Here is a 17,991-nt window from a genome sequence, read left to right on the forward strand (position 1 = left end):
ATGGTAACGCATAATCTCTCGTGCGCTGACGGGAGCCGTGGAAATATGCAATTGTGAAGACCCCATCTAGCACTTTGGGTTTTTAAGGCGTCCCGTAGGTTATCACGAACTGCTCCTGCGAATACTATTTTACAACGCCCCCACTGGGTTCTAGTTGTGGACGATGGTGTCGTGAAAACTTGCTGGAGGGTCTCGTCTTCGACCGGCTTTTATTTGCACTAGAATGAGTTTGCTTGGGTAGTTCATGACCACCCGCTTCCGTATTCCATTGTAAGCGTTAATGGTAACTCTCTCCGCCTTTCTTTTCGAGTAGAGCGCCAGTATTTCCTCGACAGACACATTTAGGTAGGCTAAAGTACAAGTTCTGCACTTGGTTTAGGCCCTTTGCTGATGATTGTTCTACACTAACCGTATGCAGACGATGCTTTGTCTAGCAACTTTACTTGTTTGTTTTTGTTTTGTTTTGTTTTGTTTTTTTAATTTTAAATTGATTTATTATTTCTCTCAGCTTCATGCGCTGTAGAGTCCGTCGTTTTTGAGAATGGCTCCGCGTAACTTTGGGGTAATACAAACAAAGCCTCATTACGCATTCAAGTTTATTAGCTGTGTGTTTCTTTACGGCATGCAATATCCTCCCTAATATTCGAGATTCTTTTTCTTCTCCCTGGGGCCAACAGTTTCAAAAGAGACCATTGCCGCCTATGAAGAGTCACTTAGTATTTTAAAAAAATGGAGAAAAAAGGAAAAGAAAAGAAAAGCGACGACTAATGACGGCATCAACAACAATAAGTAGCAGCGAGCGTTTTGTTTTAGTCATGGCTTTGTTAGTTTACTCTGCGCCCTATGTGACGATCGACTAAGTATTCAAGACGAAAGAATAGAGATGCTAAGATAAGGGCTCGACAATGTTGACGAGAGCGAAGAACGGAATCAAATAAAGGTGGCCGCTCTGATAGTTTTCCCCATAACGGGGTGACACTAGACTAGATGTGCGATGGAATTGTTTGGTGTTTTGCCAGGTGTTTCTCTCTTCCGCGTTATAAATCATATTTGTTCACGTAATAGCTGTAGCACCCTTGTTTGCTTTCGTTAACTTTCCAGCTCTTCAGTCGGAAAATAGAACCATTAATTCTTTGATTCTGCCAGATTTTCCAGTTTCATTGTGTTCTCCGTCTTATTGAAGTTCTCTTGTATTGAAGTCTCTGAACCACAATAATGTACTTTTTTATTACTTCCACTTTCATTGGCCAACTAACTAAATTACTAAATTGTAGTTTTAGTGATCAAAGCTGGCACGAATCACTGTGACGAGAAGTTCGAGTGTAAATGCACAGAGATGACAGAATCGCTACTCATTAACAAAACCTTTGTCCTCAAAAGATGAAGGCCTGTTTAGATGCGGGTATGTGGTTTTGAGAGATTGGTAGACTACTGCGGCATGCCTGCAGCAACGTGAATTTGCATTGTTTGGCAGAGTTGGAAAATGTCTGCGGTTTATGGCGCCTAATTTTCTATGCCGTTTGCTATTGAGCGACTGTTTTTTTCTCCGATCGATAGACTCCAATTCTCAGCCAAAACTTTTGCCTCTCCAATGCGATGGTCGTCTAATCGTGTTGGACGCAAGGCAGGAGGTCAATCAAGTTTAAAAGTAGCCACAACAGGGAAACAAAGCAAATGACGAGCTCAATATTTAATTGTGTATCTTTAAAAATGCGGAAGCTATTTATCTAGATAAGTTAGGTTTCCACGGTAACGGTAGGAACACAGCACGGAGCCGTTCTCCTCCTTTGCCTGTGGTCTCTATGGCCTGTTGTTTATAATGCATTGTTCAATTTTTGTGGATCAGCAATCGTATCGAGTATTGAATAGCTGATGATCTTCAATTACATCACATTCTATTGTCCCAGCTCTTCCTCTTTTCTGTCTGCTGAAAGTGATTACTCAATGTCATTTCTTTAGATTTTTACCAAATAGTCAGCCTATTGATTATGTGTACGATAGTCAAGTGTTACATCATATATATGACGCTATTAGATTTGTTGTTGTTGAGCTTTCGGCCTATTGATTTCACGTCCCACAATCGTGACATTGACCAAAAGGAACAGCAATTTGTTTAGTTTATAATATAATAGTTGGATATTTGTTCCCAATTGAAACCATTTCACCGCCCAACTCACATTCATTTCCGTGCAGATATGTCATCGTTGAAGTTTGACGTATTATTGATTTCGTTTGATGAAAGTTGTTGTCTTGATGGCAGAACTCTGCATATTCCGTTATGCATTACACAGTGGGTCCTGGGTCCAACAATAAATTGCGACTCGTCGCAATTCGATCCCTCGTTGAAACTTTAATTATTCTGCAAGTCCTCAATAGTCAATACCGCAATCAAAGGCTAGTGGATTTAAAGTGTGATTGCTTCCAGTTTGGACACAAAGTAGGTTTTGTAAGATAGTCGATCGATTAAAAAATAATAATAATAATAATCTGCAGAAATATCGCTGTGCTACAAATTCCGAGAAATGGAATTGAATCATCGCTTATGATTCAAATAGCTTCGTGTGGTACTGTACTATCGCTACAAAGTGTGTGTGTACTACTATATATATAAATATTGCCTGTATTTTGCATCAGAAGACCATGCATGATTGACAGACAAACCGAGAGGTCACGGAACGATTAAATTTCTCTCCCTAGCTCTCCGTTGCCGTTTCCTAGAAATAAACTTGGCTTGAATCTGAAAAAGAATCACGGAACATGTTCAACGACTTGCAGACTGAGAAAGAAGAGGGGGGGGTGGGGTAAACAAACATAAAAGAAATCCTACCTCCATGGCGTATACGTAGTACTATCTCCGTCTTCGTGCAGTTTTCCCGTGTTCTCTCTCTCTCTTTGTAGTACTAGTAGTATACCTTGGTTATTATAAAGGATCGAACACCTAATCACACGGACATACGCTCGGCTGGTTTCATTGATCAAGGTGTTTGATAGTACGGGGAGATCAAGCCGCTCATCCGATTCGCTCGTTACCGACTTTATTCTCCGTTCGTTCTGATTTTCTCATCATTCACAAACTCACAAAATCTTCGACGTCTACCTCTTTTGATCATGTTCGTTTTTGGTAAGTTTAGCCGGGGAATAATAAATCTTCAGGCATTATTAAAGAGGCTCTCTGAGAGAGAAAGGAAAAAAAAAAGATTTTTACTTCCATTTTTTTTTTGTAAATTTGTTTTTGATCATCATTTTCCTCTGAAATTTGAATAAAACAATGAAAGTCTTGTGGTGTATAACAAAGAACCGCCTCTGTGCCCTCCTTCGATTCTTTGCGTCGGCAAGACGAAGAGAAAATGCCCTTTATTTGCGTAATCGCATCATCTTTTTCATTTGGCTGGCTGCATTCATTTTTTCCTATTTTTTTCTTTTGGCGGGCACAAAGTTTGATGTGCTGGAGCGACTTGGGGTATATTATTCATGACAACCGGAATTGATGGGTTTTTCTTGAGATTAAACCACTGCCACGCGTCCCTCTAAGTCGGCTAAAGATATTGAAGCCCTGTGTGATGTTGCGCCGATTACTTTGAAAATGTTATTCAAGTTGAGAATTAAACGAGAAGGAGAGAGAGGGGGAGCTTCCTCAATTTCCTCAATCGACCAAGATACCGCGATCAAATGTTTTGCAGGAAAAGGGATAAAGTTTAAAATGTATTATTATCCCTAAGGCCTGGACTAAGGCGCTGGGTCCATCGATCCATTTTCCACGCTCAAGTGTGTATCTGTGTGTTTTCTTTGAAATCTAGTTACCTTATAAATTGTGTATTTTTTTTTTTGGCCTTTGGGCTAAAGTAACGATGGGCGAGAAAGTGAGTGGTTCGCAGATAAGCCATTCTAAGTCTAAGATGAGCTTTTATTCTTTTCGCTCGTGCCATTCTTCTTCTTTCTCTCCTTGCTCCGGTTTGCTACTCGAAGCACGTCGGATTTCCCATTCAACTAAAAATACTATTATATCACATCACACTTGATGGAAGAAAAGTGTCGAAATATGAAGCCATTGGTGTGTCATTTCTTCCCTATTCTGCACTCATTGCCTCGTAAAGATGCTTCTTCGTCATTCCTCCGACTCTTATTTTCTTCTTCTCTCCCAACTGCTTATTCTTTGCTGTTATTCAGATTCAACGTACGAGGAAAGCTTGAGCGCTTGCTGACTTGTGTCTTGCTCCGCGTACTTTTTGAAGACGTAGTCATAACTATATCATTTGCGCTCTTCTCATCTACATGAGGCACTTCACAGGAATGAGAGTATGTTGTCATATCGATTGGCTGGAGTTTCGAAACATACACTCACTCACTTCGGTTGGCGGTGTTGTTTGCAAGTGATACGCGCAAGAATTTTTAAGTCTTTTCCAAGTATTTAAAGTAGCGAAACTCAGAAGAAGATGATGGCGTCGACGGTCTGTATAAGAGTCAAGAAGATGATAAGAACTTGTGCTGCGAGCGTGTGTGGAAATGTTAATTTCCTCTTTGGTGACAGCGTTGCCGTACCATTAGCACATTTCGTTCTTTTTATAAGAAAGTGGATTTTCTTTTTCTTTTTTTTTCAACACTCGAAAAAAAAAGGGAAAACGAGCGTCTTTATAGTGGCGGAGGGATTTCCGCCTTCTCAGTTTCTTTCCTAGGCAAATTTTTGCAGAGGTGGATGGGCTTCACTCGAGAACACTTAAATGACTGTAGCGACGTGAATTATGCAGCATTAAAACAATATATTAAAACATACTTAGAGGAAGTCCTATTAGCTATTAGGTCCCTTGCCATTGATTTTATCTCGTAAATACGAAAAAAGGGGGTTTTAACCGAATTGATCTTTTAACCAGTTTTATTGTTTGTTTGTTTTTTCCCACAGAGGATTTGCTTGCGACTTTTACCTTCGCCCACCCACTAAACTACCGAGACGTTCAACAGGATCGATTACACTTGACAGGCTGCTTGCATCATAGACAAACGTTTCTATACCTGATCGGATTCCGGAGACCAGCATGAAGCCCAGAGGAGTTTCTCAAGGAGTTACCATCTGGTTCGTCTGGGCGATTGTCTTTTCTCTCAACGGCGATGACGTCAGGACTCAACAAATCCCTCGGCCCCCTTTCGATGCCAACGAGCAACCTCTGTCTGACACTCAGAGATCCTCAGGTGAGTTCTTTAAGACTTTCTTGGACTTTCCACCACTGAGTGCGCATTTGTAGATCAATTGGTTGCTTTCAATGGCGCAATCATTTAAAAAAAAAAGGAACTAATATTTATTAACATGAACCTCGATCGTATCGTATCCACGCTCCCATTACTGCAGCTCTTCTACGGTATTAGATTCTTGGCTCTAATTTCCAAGTTGCACTTTACGGACGAATTCCTCTTCCCTGTTTGAGTAATACCAGAGTTGCCACTCTCAAAACCCATTTCGTTTCGGCATTCTTCGGCATACGCGCATGAACACACACACACAAGCCCATCAACGCTCTAGAGTGCGTATAGGGACGGAGGAAAGTCTTTAATTATTTCCTCGTGCTCCTCAACCCCTACTCGGCCCCATCATCGTGAATGTTTTAATCGACTTGATATAGCGCTCCGAGTAGCGTTATCAATATGAATAGAGGCAGCCCCCCCCCCCCCCTCTCTCTCTTTCCCCAACTAACTATGGCTGGCGTACAGTATTTCTTATAACGTATTCACTCTAGTGGGTGGGCAGCAGGTGCAAGTTGACCTTTCCTCTTCCTCGGGTCTTCGAGTCACTTCCGGACATGATTAATAGCTTACAGATTACGGCTTTGGAATTGACTCGAAGAGGTCGAGCTGTATGTTTCAATTTATCTTTCGCGTTGCCTAGGACTAGCTCTTAAGATATTGGCCATTTGATCGAATTAATAGGTGTGTTGTTTTTTTTTCGTTATTACTCTGCATGATGTTTCTGCCTCTAGTCTTGGCTTCTCCGCTTTGGTGTGGTGTTAAGTTTGGTGTCAAACTGTTTCGTATGAGAGTCGGTCCTGAGTCGGTCCAAAATAGTTGTGGGCTTTGCCCAAATATGAGCTTGATCCGAGACGTGAGAGACCCTCATTACGTATTCTATTAGTGCGAGATCAAATCCACACCGGTGGGTGGATTGGAACTTTGACACTAGTCCACGAAACTTGGGCTAAATATTCATCACTTTTGAAACAAATTGCTCATATTTTGTCTCGGCAAACGTGAATTCGCTCATCTTTGAGTTGGATTTTCAGCCAGAAATAATTACCGTTTGGCCTAAGTCGTCATTTTCACTGACGTGTGCAAAAGTAAGTCTTTTGTAGGTAGGAGCAGTATATACGAGTGATTATTTTTTCAGGTTGTTTCTGGTCCCGAGGATCTTGTTAGGTCAATTGAATATCTATTTAACATGAACGTTTGTCACGCAAACGTACAGCGTTGTAGCCATAGGATACGGTCTCGCAGTTGCTATTGGCAACGGTCCAGTCTTCTTTCCGTGCGAACGCAGGTGTGTGTGGTCATCACGAAGACTCTTTTTTTTTTCTTTTATAATGTAAAATGACTGGGGCAGTAGGGCTATCTGATAATAATATAAAAAGTAGACTATACAGAGACATTTGACTGCAACTTTATATTGACTGGAAAAAAGTAACAAGTTTATTTTTCGTCGCTTAGCAACGTTCTCCTTGCCGTCGCGTATGAACAGAAGAAAGGGATAGACTGAGCATTTCAATTTACACGCGGAATTAATGAGGAACTCTATCTAACTTTCAAAATAAAAGCATAGTAGAAGCGTGGGTGATTAGTCTTATAGGTACGGTAGTAGTAACTCGACTGCCACTTATAGTGCGGCCATCCCATTTGCCTCTGCTCTGGATTGGCGAAGCCTTGTGCTGCATGCTTGCTGGTATGGGGCAGATAGTTAGACCATGAACGGCCGATCGGCACGTCCGGCAACAGCGGAGCAGGTAACAAGATAGTCGTCGTCAGCAATTCTAGCAGAAGATTGGACACAGCGGCGGTCGAGTTGATGACTTGAGGGTAGGTTCTGGAATCAATCCCATTTGCTGCTGTACGTGGGTTAGTCGGTGTCTGTCCAGTTTCATTAAAGGATGAAGAGAAGGGAGATTAGACGGCCATGCCATCTGGGCCAAGCTGCCGTCGCACCTGGCGCTGCGGCACCGATCTGAGCCAAGAAGGCGCATAGGCACGTGGGATATTTCCCGTCATATATTGCGAGACTTGGCACCAGTTCCACTCGTTACCGGCTTCTTCCCTTCGTCGTCTAACGATCAACGACATGCACTCTTCAACTCCTTCTTCTTCTTCTTCTTCTTCTTTTTTATTATCGCGTGCCGCAACAACAGAGTCTTCTTTTCATGTTCCCGAAATCTTGATCCTTCAACTTTCTCCTTTGACGTCAACTCTGTTGTACATAAGACGTTGTCGTAGAGAAAACTATGAATAAGCAATGGGGGGGGGGTAAGGGAGAGAAATAATAACTTCGCTCTTGGTTGACTGTGCCGTGGAAACGGGACGATTTTCCTTTGCCGAGTAATGTGCTGCCAACTATCTCGTCGCCATCGAACAATAATGGATCTTTATTACGTGCAACACGTCTTTGTTTATGGCAACCGTCTTTATTGAAAACGGAATCCGCCGACACCCGAGTGAGTTTCTCTTCTTTTCTTCTAGTGAAATTTTGTTTATATTTGAAACTCCCGCCGGAAAAACTGGTCTTCTATCCGTCGACATTTGTTATTAAGACTCTGGATTGAGATCAAATAGTGAACGAGGACAGAAAGTCAATGCGCCGGGCAAATGGAGAGAGACGACTGTGCCTATAGCAAACAGCAATCGATGAGCTTTCGTCCGCTACAGAAAGTTTGATCCCACACAAGGAAGGTGGTGGTCTACAATATAGTGTGCAATAAGGGCTACCTTTATGTGCACGGCATCCTCTTTTTTTTCTCTCTCTCCCTCTCTTTCCCCTCGGTTTTCTGGGTCGTGCATGTTGCACGCACGTCTAATATAGAGTAAGCGAGCGGCGCTGCAGCTGGTGAGACTGTTCTTCTGTTGCAGGTGTTATCCATTTTTAGGCCAGCAGGATTGAAATTTTTCCGTTTCCTATGTAGGGCAGTAGGTACAGGGACTGGCGACGAATAGGGCAGCTTTTTTTTCCAATTAAGTAAGTGCAGCTTAATGGCAGGCGTGAACATTTGTCAGTTCTTCACGTCACACATAAAAACCAGCTGGCCGATTGAATAGTTTTTTTTTCTCCCTTTTGTTTTGTTTCGTTTTGTTTGGTCTGGTTTCTCACCTTTTCCTTTGATGTTTTTCTCACGGGGAATTACGTCACTTACGCGGCTGAGGCGCTCAATACAAGTGAGAGTGCCTTGCCTTGTTTCTCCCTAGATGTAATTAGCGTGGGTGCAGCAGTCAATGAAAAACCCGTCTGAACAATTCAAAGGCTTTCGTATGACTAGGTTATACTCGCAGACTTGCAATTCCAGTAATATTTTTCAACAAGCCCACGCGAGTAATAAGAGTAGAAGGCCATTCAGATATTATTATTTCAGTTGTCTATCGCTTAATTTTTTTTTCTTTTTGGCGTGTCAAGTTTTTGGGGTCTCTTGAATAAAGCAACTCTGGTATGAACGCCCACACTTAAGGCGGATCTCTTATTCCTCACATCTTCTTCCTCTTTTCCAAGCCCCGCAGTAGAAAAATTGATCAAATTCTGTCTAGTGCTGTCACCAGAGTCCACTTCTTCTTTATTCCCCTTTGAAAATTCTCCTACATGTTCAGTTAACTTTGATACGTATAGTAAGCCACTTTGGTGCTGCTGTTCTTTCCTGCTCTATTTGCATACATACTGTGATGTGTGCGAACAGAGAAAAGATGCGACTGTACATCCGCCGTAGTTTTCTTGGGCACATCTGACTGGCTTTTGTCTGAAATATATTTTTTCTTTCTCTCTCTCTCTCACATCCCCCCCGATTCGAGTCACGTCAAGAATGTCAGACTCCCGAGTTCCATTAGGGAGCCGAGCGTGAGTTGAAAATCCGACCCCGCAAGGGATATAACGGGGACTGCTGGCGGAAAGCAATGCATATATATGTAAGGGGGGAGGGGTTCCATGGTTCCTTGTTAGGGGGGATGGTAGCCTGGGAGATGAGGGGGATTGAGAGTTGATGGAATTCAAAACCGCATTCCCCTCCGTCCGCAACTATTGATGTTGAGGTTTGAAGTTGTTGATTGGCTGTCGACACCCGCGCCCTCCCACCCTATCCAATTGCTACTCGACGTGCTGGATGGCGGAGCGCCTAGCTTGTTTGACACGGGCCAAAAAATCCTGCCGAAACTCGGAAACTGTGTTGACGATTGTGGATGTGCGCGAACGGGATTGTTGTTCTCCCCAAAGTCCCCCCTGCAGCGACTTTATCGCCTCCCGCTTGTTTTCGATTCATTCCAGACAGAAACCGCAAACAAAAACAAAACCCAAGCTTTCAGCGCAGGGAAAGAAAAATGGAAATACAATTACGTCGCCCATGTTTCCTGACTGCGCCTGCAGAAATTCATCCCACGCACAATGGGCCCCTTTTCTCCGCCATTTCCCAGACACAAGCGTTATCAAACTGAAATGTTCTGCCCTTTTTTTTTTACGTTCGTATACGGCGTGTGCTCTTTGCATGCAGGGCATTGCGCATGCAGTCGAAGGAGGGGGGTGCGAATGTTTTCTGTTTCGTCTCTGGCACATCTCATTGAAATTCATGTGAGCAAATATTTGACAAACGAAGCCGTTTAGACACTGAATATGGATTTAGATCATCTAGTTATGCAGAGCATGCATGCATATAGACCAGAGCTTTATATAGGAAGTCTTGCTAGTCCACCGCACGCCACTTGTTAGATGGTAGGCTTTAGCGCTGCCGCCTCCGTTGCGCCATCTTTTATATGTGATCGTCTTTTTGAGCTTTCGATGCACGTCGTTGTGCGGGGCTGGTCTGGCGGATAAAGTGGACGACAACTTTTTTTTTATCGTTACTGGTCGTGGTGTACACACTATATATATACACATTTGGTTCGAATTTGTCGTTTTATGACGTGATTCAAAAAGTTCCGAGATGATACAATTTTGATTTATCGGCGCTTTTGTTGTTGGCCTTTCTTTTTTTGTAGCTTTCCTCTTTTTGACAGCCAATCGTGGGAACGGATGAAATTTTCGATTTAAATTCGGTTAATATACGGAGAAGATGAAGCCATCGTCTTTAAAAGGAAAGTCGCAGGTGTTTGTTGGAGCGTATTTTTTTTTTTTTCTTTTTACAGCAGACACAGGCGAATGAAAAAAAAAAAAGATCTGATGTATTGGAATCCTGCAAAATATGCGGGAAAGAATCTGGAATTTCCAGTGGGCGGGATGCGGAGACATAAATTAATTTATTGTTTGGTGTTGCCAGCACACTCTCTCTGTCTGACGTCGCTATTAAGTTTCAGCTAGCAGAGGGGAAATGCATTGAAAATGTTTTTCACTTTTTCACTTTTTCATTGCGATCCCCCTGACAAATCATCGCTCTTCCGTCAACCGTCAACGTCTTGAAACCTCTTGGAAAACTTTTTCGGGAAATACTTTGTCTGTTCTGGGAACGCATTTCTTGCCCACGCTCTTATTTTCACATCCCGAGTATTTTGTTTTGTTTGTTTTTTTTCGTCTTCTTCTTCTTTTTGTTCACTTGTTTTCCTTATTTGAGCAACGGACTCAATTAGTTGGCCGGGTTGATGGCTTTCGCGCCAGTTGATGGCCCCGGCCCAAGTGAAAAGTCAAGAGACTTTTGAGTTTTGAGAGTCTGACCTTCTGTATTCTGCGAAGTCTATCAATGTTTGAAAGACAAGTTTCAACAGGCAACACACCACTACCGTGAAATGAAAATGTTGTGTATCGATAGCGGGTTTGAGCTGCGTGGGGTGTCTTGTCTGCCGCTGCAGTCTTCTCCCATGGAAATGGATAAATGTGACTATAGTGTTAAAATGTACTATGTCGCTGCTTTCTGTTTGTTCACCTTCAAACGTGTAATTCTAGTTGAGCTGCTTTCTTTACCATCCCGCTCACAGTTAAGAGCGCATTGAGCTTTTCTGGGGATTTTAGTCGGAACTAATAGTGGCCAATCCCGTTGAACTTTGTCAGGTCTTATGACTGCTAAACGTTTTCTTCGCAGTTAAATGTTATTCTTTTCAAAACGCGATAAAGCGCCTTTTTCTCGAGTCGTCCGTAGGTACATTGAAAGTTGAACTGTGATTCCTTGTGTATTTCAATCTCCCGCCCGAGAAATAGAGACAGTAGTATTTGGATCGAATCAAGTTTGAAAGCGCACGACTGACTTCCTCCCGAATCGATCACGTTCGCAGTATTTTCTATGTGATTGAACTTTCTTTTTTCTTTTATCACAATAAAATGATTTTCCGTGGTAACGACCCGGACAGCTAGCTTTTATGGCTTTTGGTGTAAAACCTTCCATTGAGATTGTATTGTCGACGTCTAAACTCCTTTGGTGCTCATCGTGTCAAATTTTAAACTGCCATGCAAAAAGACCCCGCATGATTGCAACAGTGAAATATAAACGATGAGAACGCGAGGGGGAAATCACCGGTTGCTGTTGGCAACTCGTCCAGTTTTGTGTGTCAAAAAAAAAAAAAAAAAACGACTCATCAAAAAGAAAAAAAAGATGGAAAAAAGTTGTCGACTTTTCCGGTAATGCGAGGGGACGAATGAAACCCGAAACGGGTATCAGGTTAAGGCGAAACAATAGAGGCGAAACAAAATATCTTTCGCGTAGTAGTTTTCCCCCAGCGGGCCTCAGAGTTCGGGAGTATCTTCCCCAAACGGAATACATTTAGAAGTAGAAGATAGCAGAGAATAACAAATCATCTGGGCGATCCCTTTATTTATTTTTTTTTTCCTATCTCCCATCCACTTCAATATATATTCCCCGCTTCTGCTGTCTCTGTGCTGCTGACAAAATCAATGAAGCCTGCAGAACACATAATAGAAGAAGTCAAGAGAGAAGAACCAGATAGGGAAACATGAAAGAACAGTCAAAAGAAACACGAGTTAAATCTACTGACCCAAACGAAGAGTATATTGCCACATCGATTTGGTTAAAAAAACTCTTTGATCCATGCCCTTTTCTTTTCTTGTTTTTTGATTCAACTGATGCATCTTTTTTTTTTATTGTCTCTCACTCTGTTGAGCGATATAAGTATACAGATCACCTTTGATTAGTAAGACATTTCTTTGTAGGACAGGAAGAGGAAAAGAAACTGAGTTGGTTCCTCCATTTCCACAAGGAATCCTTTTTTTTCTCCCCCGTTTCCTGGGCTCTCTCATCCGTCTTGTCCATTTCAATTCACTCTCCAATCTTTCCATCCCCCGTTCATTCTTAAGGGAAAATAACGGTAAAAATACTTTGTCGCCATGGATATACGTATTCGTCTAAGCTGGAGAAGATCAAGGCGGTGCTGGGATTGCTGCTGCTTCTCTGCCGCATCTTTTTATTCCCAGCTATTTTTTCCTAGTGTGATCCTTGACGATCCGTGTCCGAATAGCAAAACTAAGAGTGACGATGGGCTTAAAAGGAGTGTCAGTACCGTGCGGGCGGGGGTCGTTGGGAAGTTTGTTTGACTCTTCGACGGCCCAATCATGACCGAGCTTAGAGTCGAAATTGATTGAACCTTGTGGCTTGAAGACGCGATGTTGCTTGAGCTTGAATGTCTGCGATTGATGAAACGATATTCATGCAGCTTGTACCCTACGGGAATTCGTTTGCTTCTTTCTGCGCCCTTGAGATTATTGAGAAAAGATGGGAGGAGCGATGTGAGTGACGTCGATATCGTGAAAACTGATAACTGATACAGCAATCAGAACTTCTTCCGCACTTGTGAACTTCACAAGACGTTGGAGAGAGAGAGAGAGTGAGAGAGGCATAAAGATATATTTTTTGATTATTCGACGAATTTGCTGTTTACACAAAAGAGTGGGAGGCTTTATTATTATGCGACTGACGAGCGTTTCATCCGCATCTCGAGATACTCGCGGGAGACCGCATGGCTAAGATGACAGCTCTTTCTTTCGAGCTTTTATACGGCCCAAAGGCAAGATCGATGGGGAAGAAATGTTGAGAAATGTCACAGCAGACTCGGTATTCAAAGTATCGACCCACTGCCTACAGGAAAAGGTAGAAAGCACTGAAGCATTTCATTGGCTCAGCATTCAGCACTGCTTTCGCCCATACGCTGTTCTACGGGTCTTCCTCCTCAACTCTATCATTTGAAATGTTAAGGTTAACCAAATCCAGAGCTGATGGGGTCAGTCTAGGGGCGTAGGGGTTGTGTAGCACACACAATCATGCACCCCCTTCCCTCCAAATAAGCTTGGCACGAGTCAGGGTTGCGTGTTTACTGTTTAGCCATTCTTTATCCGGGAATTCCAATATATTGTTGACATCATCCAAACGAGTCAACCATATTTGATTCAATTCATTCGGCCGGATTCGCCTCCCGCTCTCTTTCCGTCCGTATTTTTTTTTTTTGCCCTCGTCCTTGCTATATTTATTGTTGCTTGAACGCTCCGCTTTTATATGGACGGTACGCGGTCGGGATCGATAGATTGGGCTTTTGAGGTTGTCTATACGTACGGAAGATATTGTGGTCTTTCCCCATGCTCCCTTTCTGCCCATCCGTAAAGATACAGAGAGATACAACGAGAAATCCGTATGGTATCTTCATTCTTCCACTTTCCAAAGAAACATGGCAAATTCTCTGAGTGCAGTTGTTATAGACGAGTGTAACTTTGCGGCGCTTTTACCCCCTCATTTTATGAGGGCTGCATTTTTTCTTTTCAAATTAGTAAATGCCTATTCATCGTCCATTTTATTACTGAAGTGACGTTGATTAGCTCGCTAAACATGCTGCGTGTATAAAAATTAATTTTCGTCGATTAATTGGACATTGATTTTGCTGTGCAGTTGGTGCTAGCCTACTAGCTGCCCCATATGATTGCATTTCTGGATGTTAACAAAACGTTTCGATTTTTTGTTTGGCAGTTCGATGCTCAACAAAGACCCGTTGTCTGCACACGCAGGGCAGCACAAAGTAATAAAGTAACTCTAATCAGTTCTTGTCTGATCAGATCTGTCAGAATCTGATTATTCTGGAAATCTTTCGCTTCACTGACTATGATGAATCTTAACTGCCTTTGTTAATAGCCCCGGCTAATTCAAACGGGACGGTATAGCGCTCCGTTTTTTTTTTTTTTCTTTCTTTCTTTCTCTCTGCTTAATTCCCTCTGCCCTCGTCTCTTGACACAGCCACTTTGATGTTCACAGTTATTATGCCTCGAGGCTTCCGACAACCGGCTGTAGTCCGGGCCGCTAAAAAACGAATTACGCACCCGATCTATTCTATGCGGAAATGAAATCATACGCCTCGAAAAGGCGTATACGGTTGGTCGCGAGCCCTATACTTTGTATAGCCTTCGAATATTATGCGTGTCTTGTTGCATAACACATTTAAAATTGATTTATTTACATTCTCTATAACCCCCTGTTGTATAAAAGATGGTTAGATTTACATAAAAGCTTAGAGAAACGCAACATCATCTCCCCCCCCCCCCCCCCAAAAAAAAAAAGTAGCTTACGTAGACCCAAAAGTAAGTAGCTCTTGCGAAATTTTGCGTGGGATCCATTGGGCAAGAATTCCAAATATAGCTTTACATTGAACGACTATAAATGGATAAGGAAGATTCCGTGACTTTTTTTGTTTTGTTTTGTTTTTAGGTTTCATTTTGTTTGCAGTAACGTTTGCTTCACACTTGAAATTAAATTTGAAATTCACTTATTATTGAATATGGGACAATCTATCGCCTTAGCGTGTTCTGTTAGGTCTTCAAAACGAGCCTGCGTCCTCAAAGTTTAATTTATTCGCTATTCGACGGGCTGTCTGTATTTTATTAATCGCCAAGCGTTGTACATTATGAATGAAAGGGACATTTCAGATTCCCGTCTAAACAAAAGCTGGTGGCGAAGGTGTGTAGTTTCCAGCAGACGTTGCTGATGCTGCTATCGATTGGTGTGACGACGAGTTAGTTGTTGAAGTGGAACCGCACGAATGTGTTTCACCCGTGTCGATAAAGAACCCCGAGTCCCGCTCCAGCAGCTACATTAGAAATTCTGAATGTCTTATGGTATTTTTATCTTTCTTTCTTTCTTTCTTTCTCTTCAATTCGTACGATTCCATCAGCATCTTTATTGGGCAAGCCGTTGCCATGCGACCCAAAGAGAATTGCTAAAGAAACCATCAAATTTCTGAAAATTTAATTTTTAGGCTTTTGCGAGACTTGATCCTTCAGTATCCGCCGCACTGCCTTGTGAGAAGCGGCTCAGATGTGGTGACGGCGGAGCTTGGTCCAATCAATATCTATTGCGTCTGTCGTCCCCGCACTTTTTCATTATGATCGGAAAGGGCTAGCAGCTAGCTGGATATGTGGGTGACCGAAACAGTGATTGCGCTGTGGGCTCTCCCATATCGATATGATATCATTGACTCGTTGTTTTCAACAATATGCCAGTAGAGCAGGACATAAAGAAACCCACCCAGTTCGTGATGAAATCATCGATCTTGTTTGTGCTGGTGTATCCGGGTTTTTGTTTGGTTAAAACAAAATAAAAAAAAAACTGTTGCTACGTTTTTTTTTTTTGCGTTCACAGTGTACGCATAGACTATACCGGACAGCAGTCCACTCGTTGCTGACCGTATATCCCGACATCTTGGGGGAGGACGTGTCTTAAGAGAAATCAAAGCCGGGGGATATTATTCTTGGCTAAGATGTTAACTTTGCCAGTCGACGGAAAGGTGTGAAGCGGATACACCTGGTCTCCCTCCGTGGACTGAATGGAAGGATCTGAGGATGAAGACGCTCCTAGCTACTTACTCGTGTGACGTGATCCAATCAGCCAAATGGAAGGAGAATGTCTTCTTCTTTTTTTCTTTTTATCCTCGACGAGCCCGTCGTTCTTTATACTCTTCTTCTCCTGTCTGCTGCCCGTGTAGTCTGAGTGTGCGGTGCCGGTGTAACACAAACTCGAGAACAGCAAACCTCGCCATATACTCTGTATGTATAAATAAACAGTGTACAAAGCTCCCTGGCTCTCTCCCATCTGATATTGTCGCCATGGGCACAACAACGACGACGCTGCGACACCAGCAATATAAATAGGTGGTTTCCATCTTCCTCTTCTTCTCCTTTTTTTTTCTTCTCTTCTTCCATTTTACTCAAGAATTCCAGGGAAAGCAGTGTCGACTATTAAAGATTAGGGACCTGGGACTTGTTATATATATATATTTTCCAAAGAGCTCTTTGATAAAGACCAGCTGATGGCCACTATATTTGAGATAAATATTATCGAGCTGTGGGGTGAAGCTTAACCAAAAATGAGTCAGCGGGTTACAATAGTTGAATGTTACAAATCGATCCTCGAGTTTCAATTTCATGTAGCGCACGATCTCTTGTACGTTTACACAGATGGATGTGCCCACTCTTGGCGAAACGTGCATCTATTGAAATCATTTTCTGTATACCATGTTGTAGCGTGATGCTCTTCTTGTACTGACAGTATGACCACTGGTATCGGAATTCAACCATCTATTCCCCGCCCAACAAAGCGAATGGAAACGGTCCCATTTTGTCGACTTCGGAAATGATTAGAGTCAAAAAGTTGCGTACGAAAAAATCGGGTGCGTTTGCAGCAACGGGTCGAAATCGAAATTGATGGCCGAAAGTTTGCAACTTTTGGGTGCATATGGACGAAGAACTTGTTGCCCCCCCCCCCCTCTCTTTTTTTTGCGTGTATTTATGGGATGCTTGCAACTTTTTGCCATAGTACGCAAGTTTTTGATTGAAAACGGAGAAAACTAAAGCGAATTCGGCCTGTGCAACGACACAGCTAATAGGCTGATGCTAGCAGCCCGCGTTTGATTTTTTGCTTATTTCCTTTTATCCAACCAAGTTTCGATGGTGCCGGGCAAACCTTTCAACTGCGCAAAAGACAAACTTTAATATTTTGTGATGTTTGAACCAGCTCTCGTAATGTTTTTAATAAATGCGATAGTTTAGTATTATTTCTCAGTTATTATTTCTGCCGATTTCTGCGATTATAGGACGACTTTTAATGAACGGTTGATTGCTTTATCAACCGAAACGACATTTCGGCTTCCCTTAAAAAATAGCCATTAAATACTATTGGAGTCTACATATCAGCTCACCGCTCACCCACTCAATGTAATGCACATCCCGCTATAGTGTATATAGATATATATTGGCTCCAATGTTCGACGTTTGCACATTGGGGCTCACAATGACACAGAGCCTAAATCAATACTACTGTATACCTCTCTCTCTCTCTCCGCGCTATTGTCTTTGTCGCGCACGGGGAATTCAAGCGTGAAAGGCGCAATACATGTCAACCTAATAAGCATCTTCTGAAGGATTATTATTATTAGAGGGTGTGTTACTCGTCTTAAGGCGAGTGTTACCCGTATATTACAGTCAAAAATATAAAAATAACGAATACAACACTGGACTAGATATGGGAAAGGGAATATGAAATAAACGCACGAAATGGACGGGTGGTAATGTATGGCGATTTATGAAGATAAAGGAAGAGAGAGAAGATAGAATGCTATGAAAGGGGGTATAAAGATGTAGAAAGGCCTCGAGCGACTAAAAAACATCTGACTGGTACCTCTCGTCCTGAGGCTGAGTACTGTAACGTACGTCTAGCCCTGGTCGAGGCACCAGAGATTATGTGGAGTAGACACGGCCGAAAAAAAGAAAAAGAATTAGCAAAAAGTGGAAAAAAAAATACCTATATCTTCTGAAGGATCATTGATACACTTCAAATATATATATGACTGGATGAACAGTAG

The 17,991-nt window shown here is 42.4% G+C and overlaps 1 protein-coding gene across 3 annotated transcripts in view; it reads left to right on the plus strand.

The window, feature by feature from the left end:
- The window catches only part of LOC124312068 (cell surface glycoprotein MUC18-like), a 42,622-nt gene that overhangs the window by 7,166 nt on the left and 17,465 nt on the right, over positions 1-17,991 (plus strand). For all 3 annotated transcript variants that reach the window (XM_046776505.1, XM_046776507.1, XM_046776506.1), the window contains exon 2: positions 4,898-5,184. In XM_046776505.1, coding sequence (XP_046632461.1) covers positions 5,031-5,184 — 154 coding nt within the window. In that variant the 5' untranslated portion in view covers positions 4,898-5,030. The remainder of the gene's footprint in view (positions 1-4,897; positions 5,185-17,991) is intronic.

Source organism: Daphnia pulicaria, chromosome 8 (assembly GCF_021234035.1).
Source record: "Daphnia pulicaria isolate SC F1-1A chromosome 8, SC_F0-13Bv2, whole genome shotgun sequence".
NCBI classification, from domain to species: domain Eukaryota; kingdom Metazoa; phylum Arthropoda; class Branchiopoda; order Diplostraca; family Daphniidae; genus Daphnia; species Daphnia pulicaria.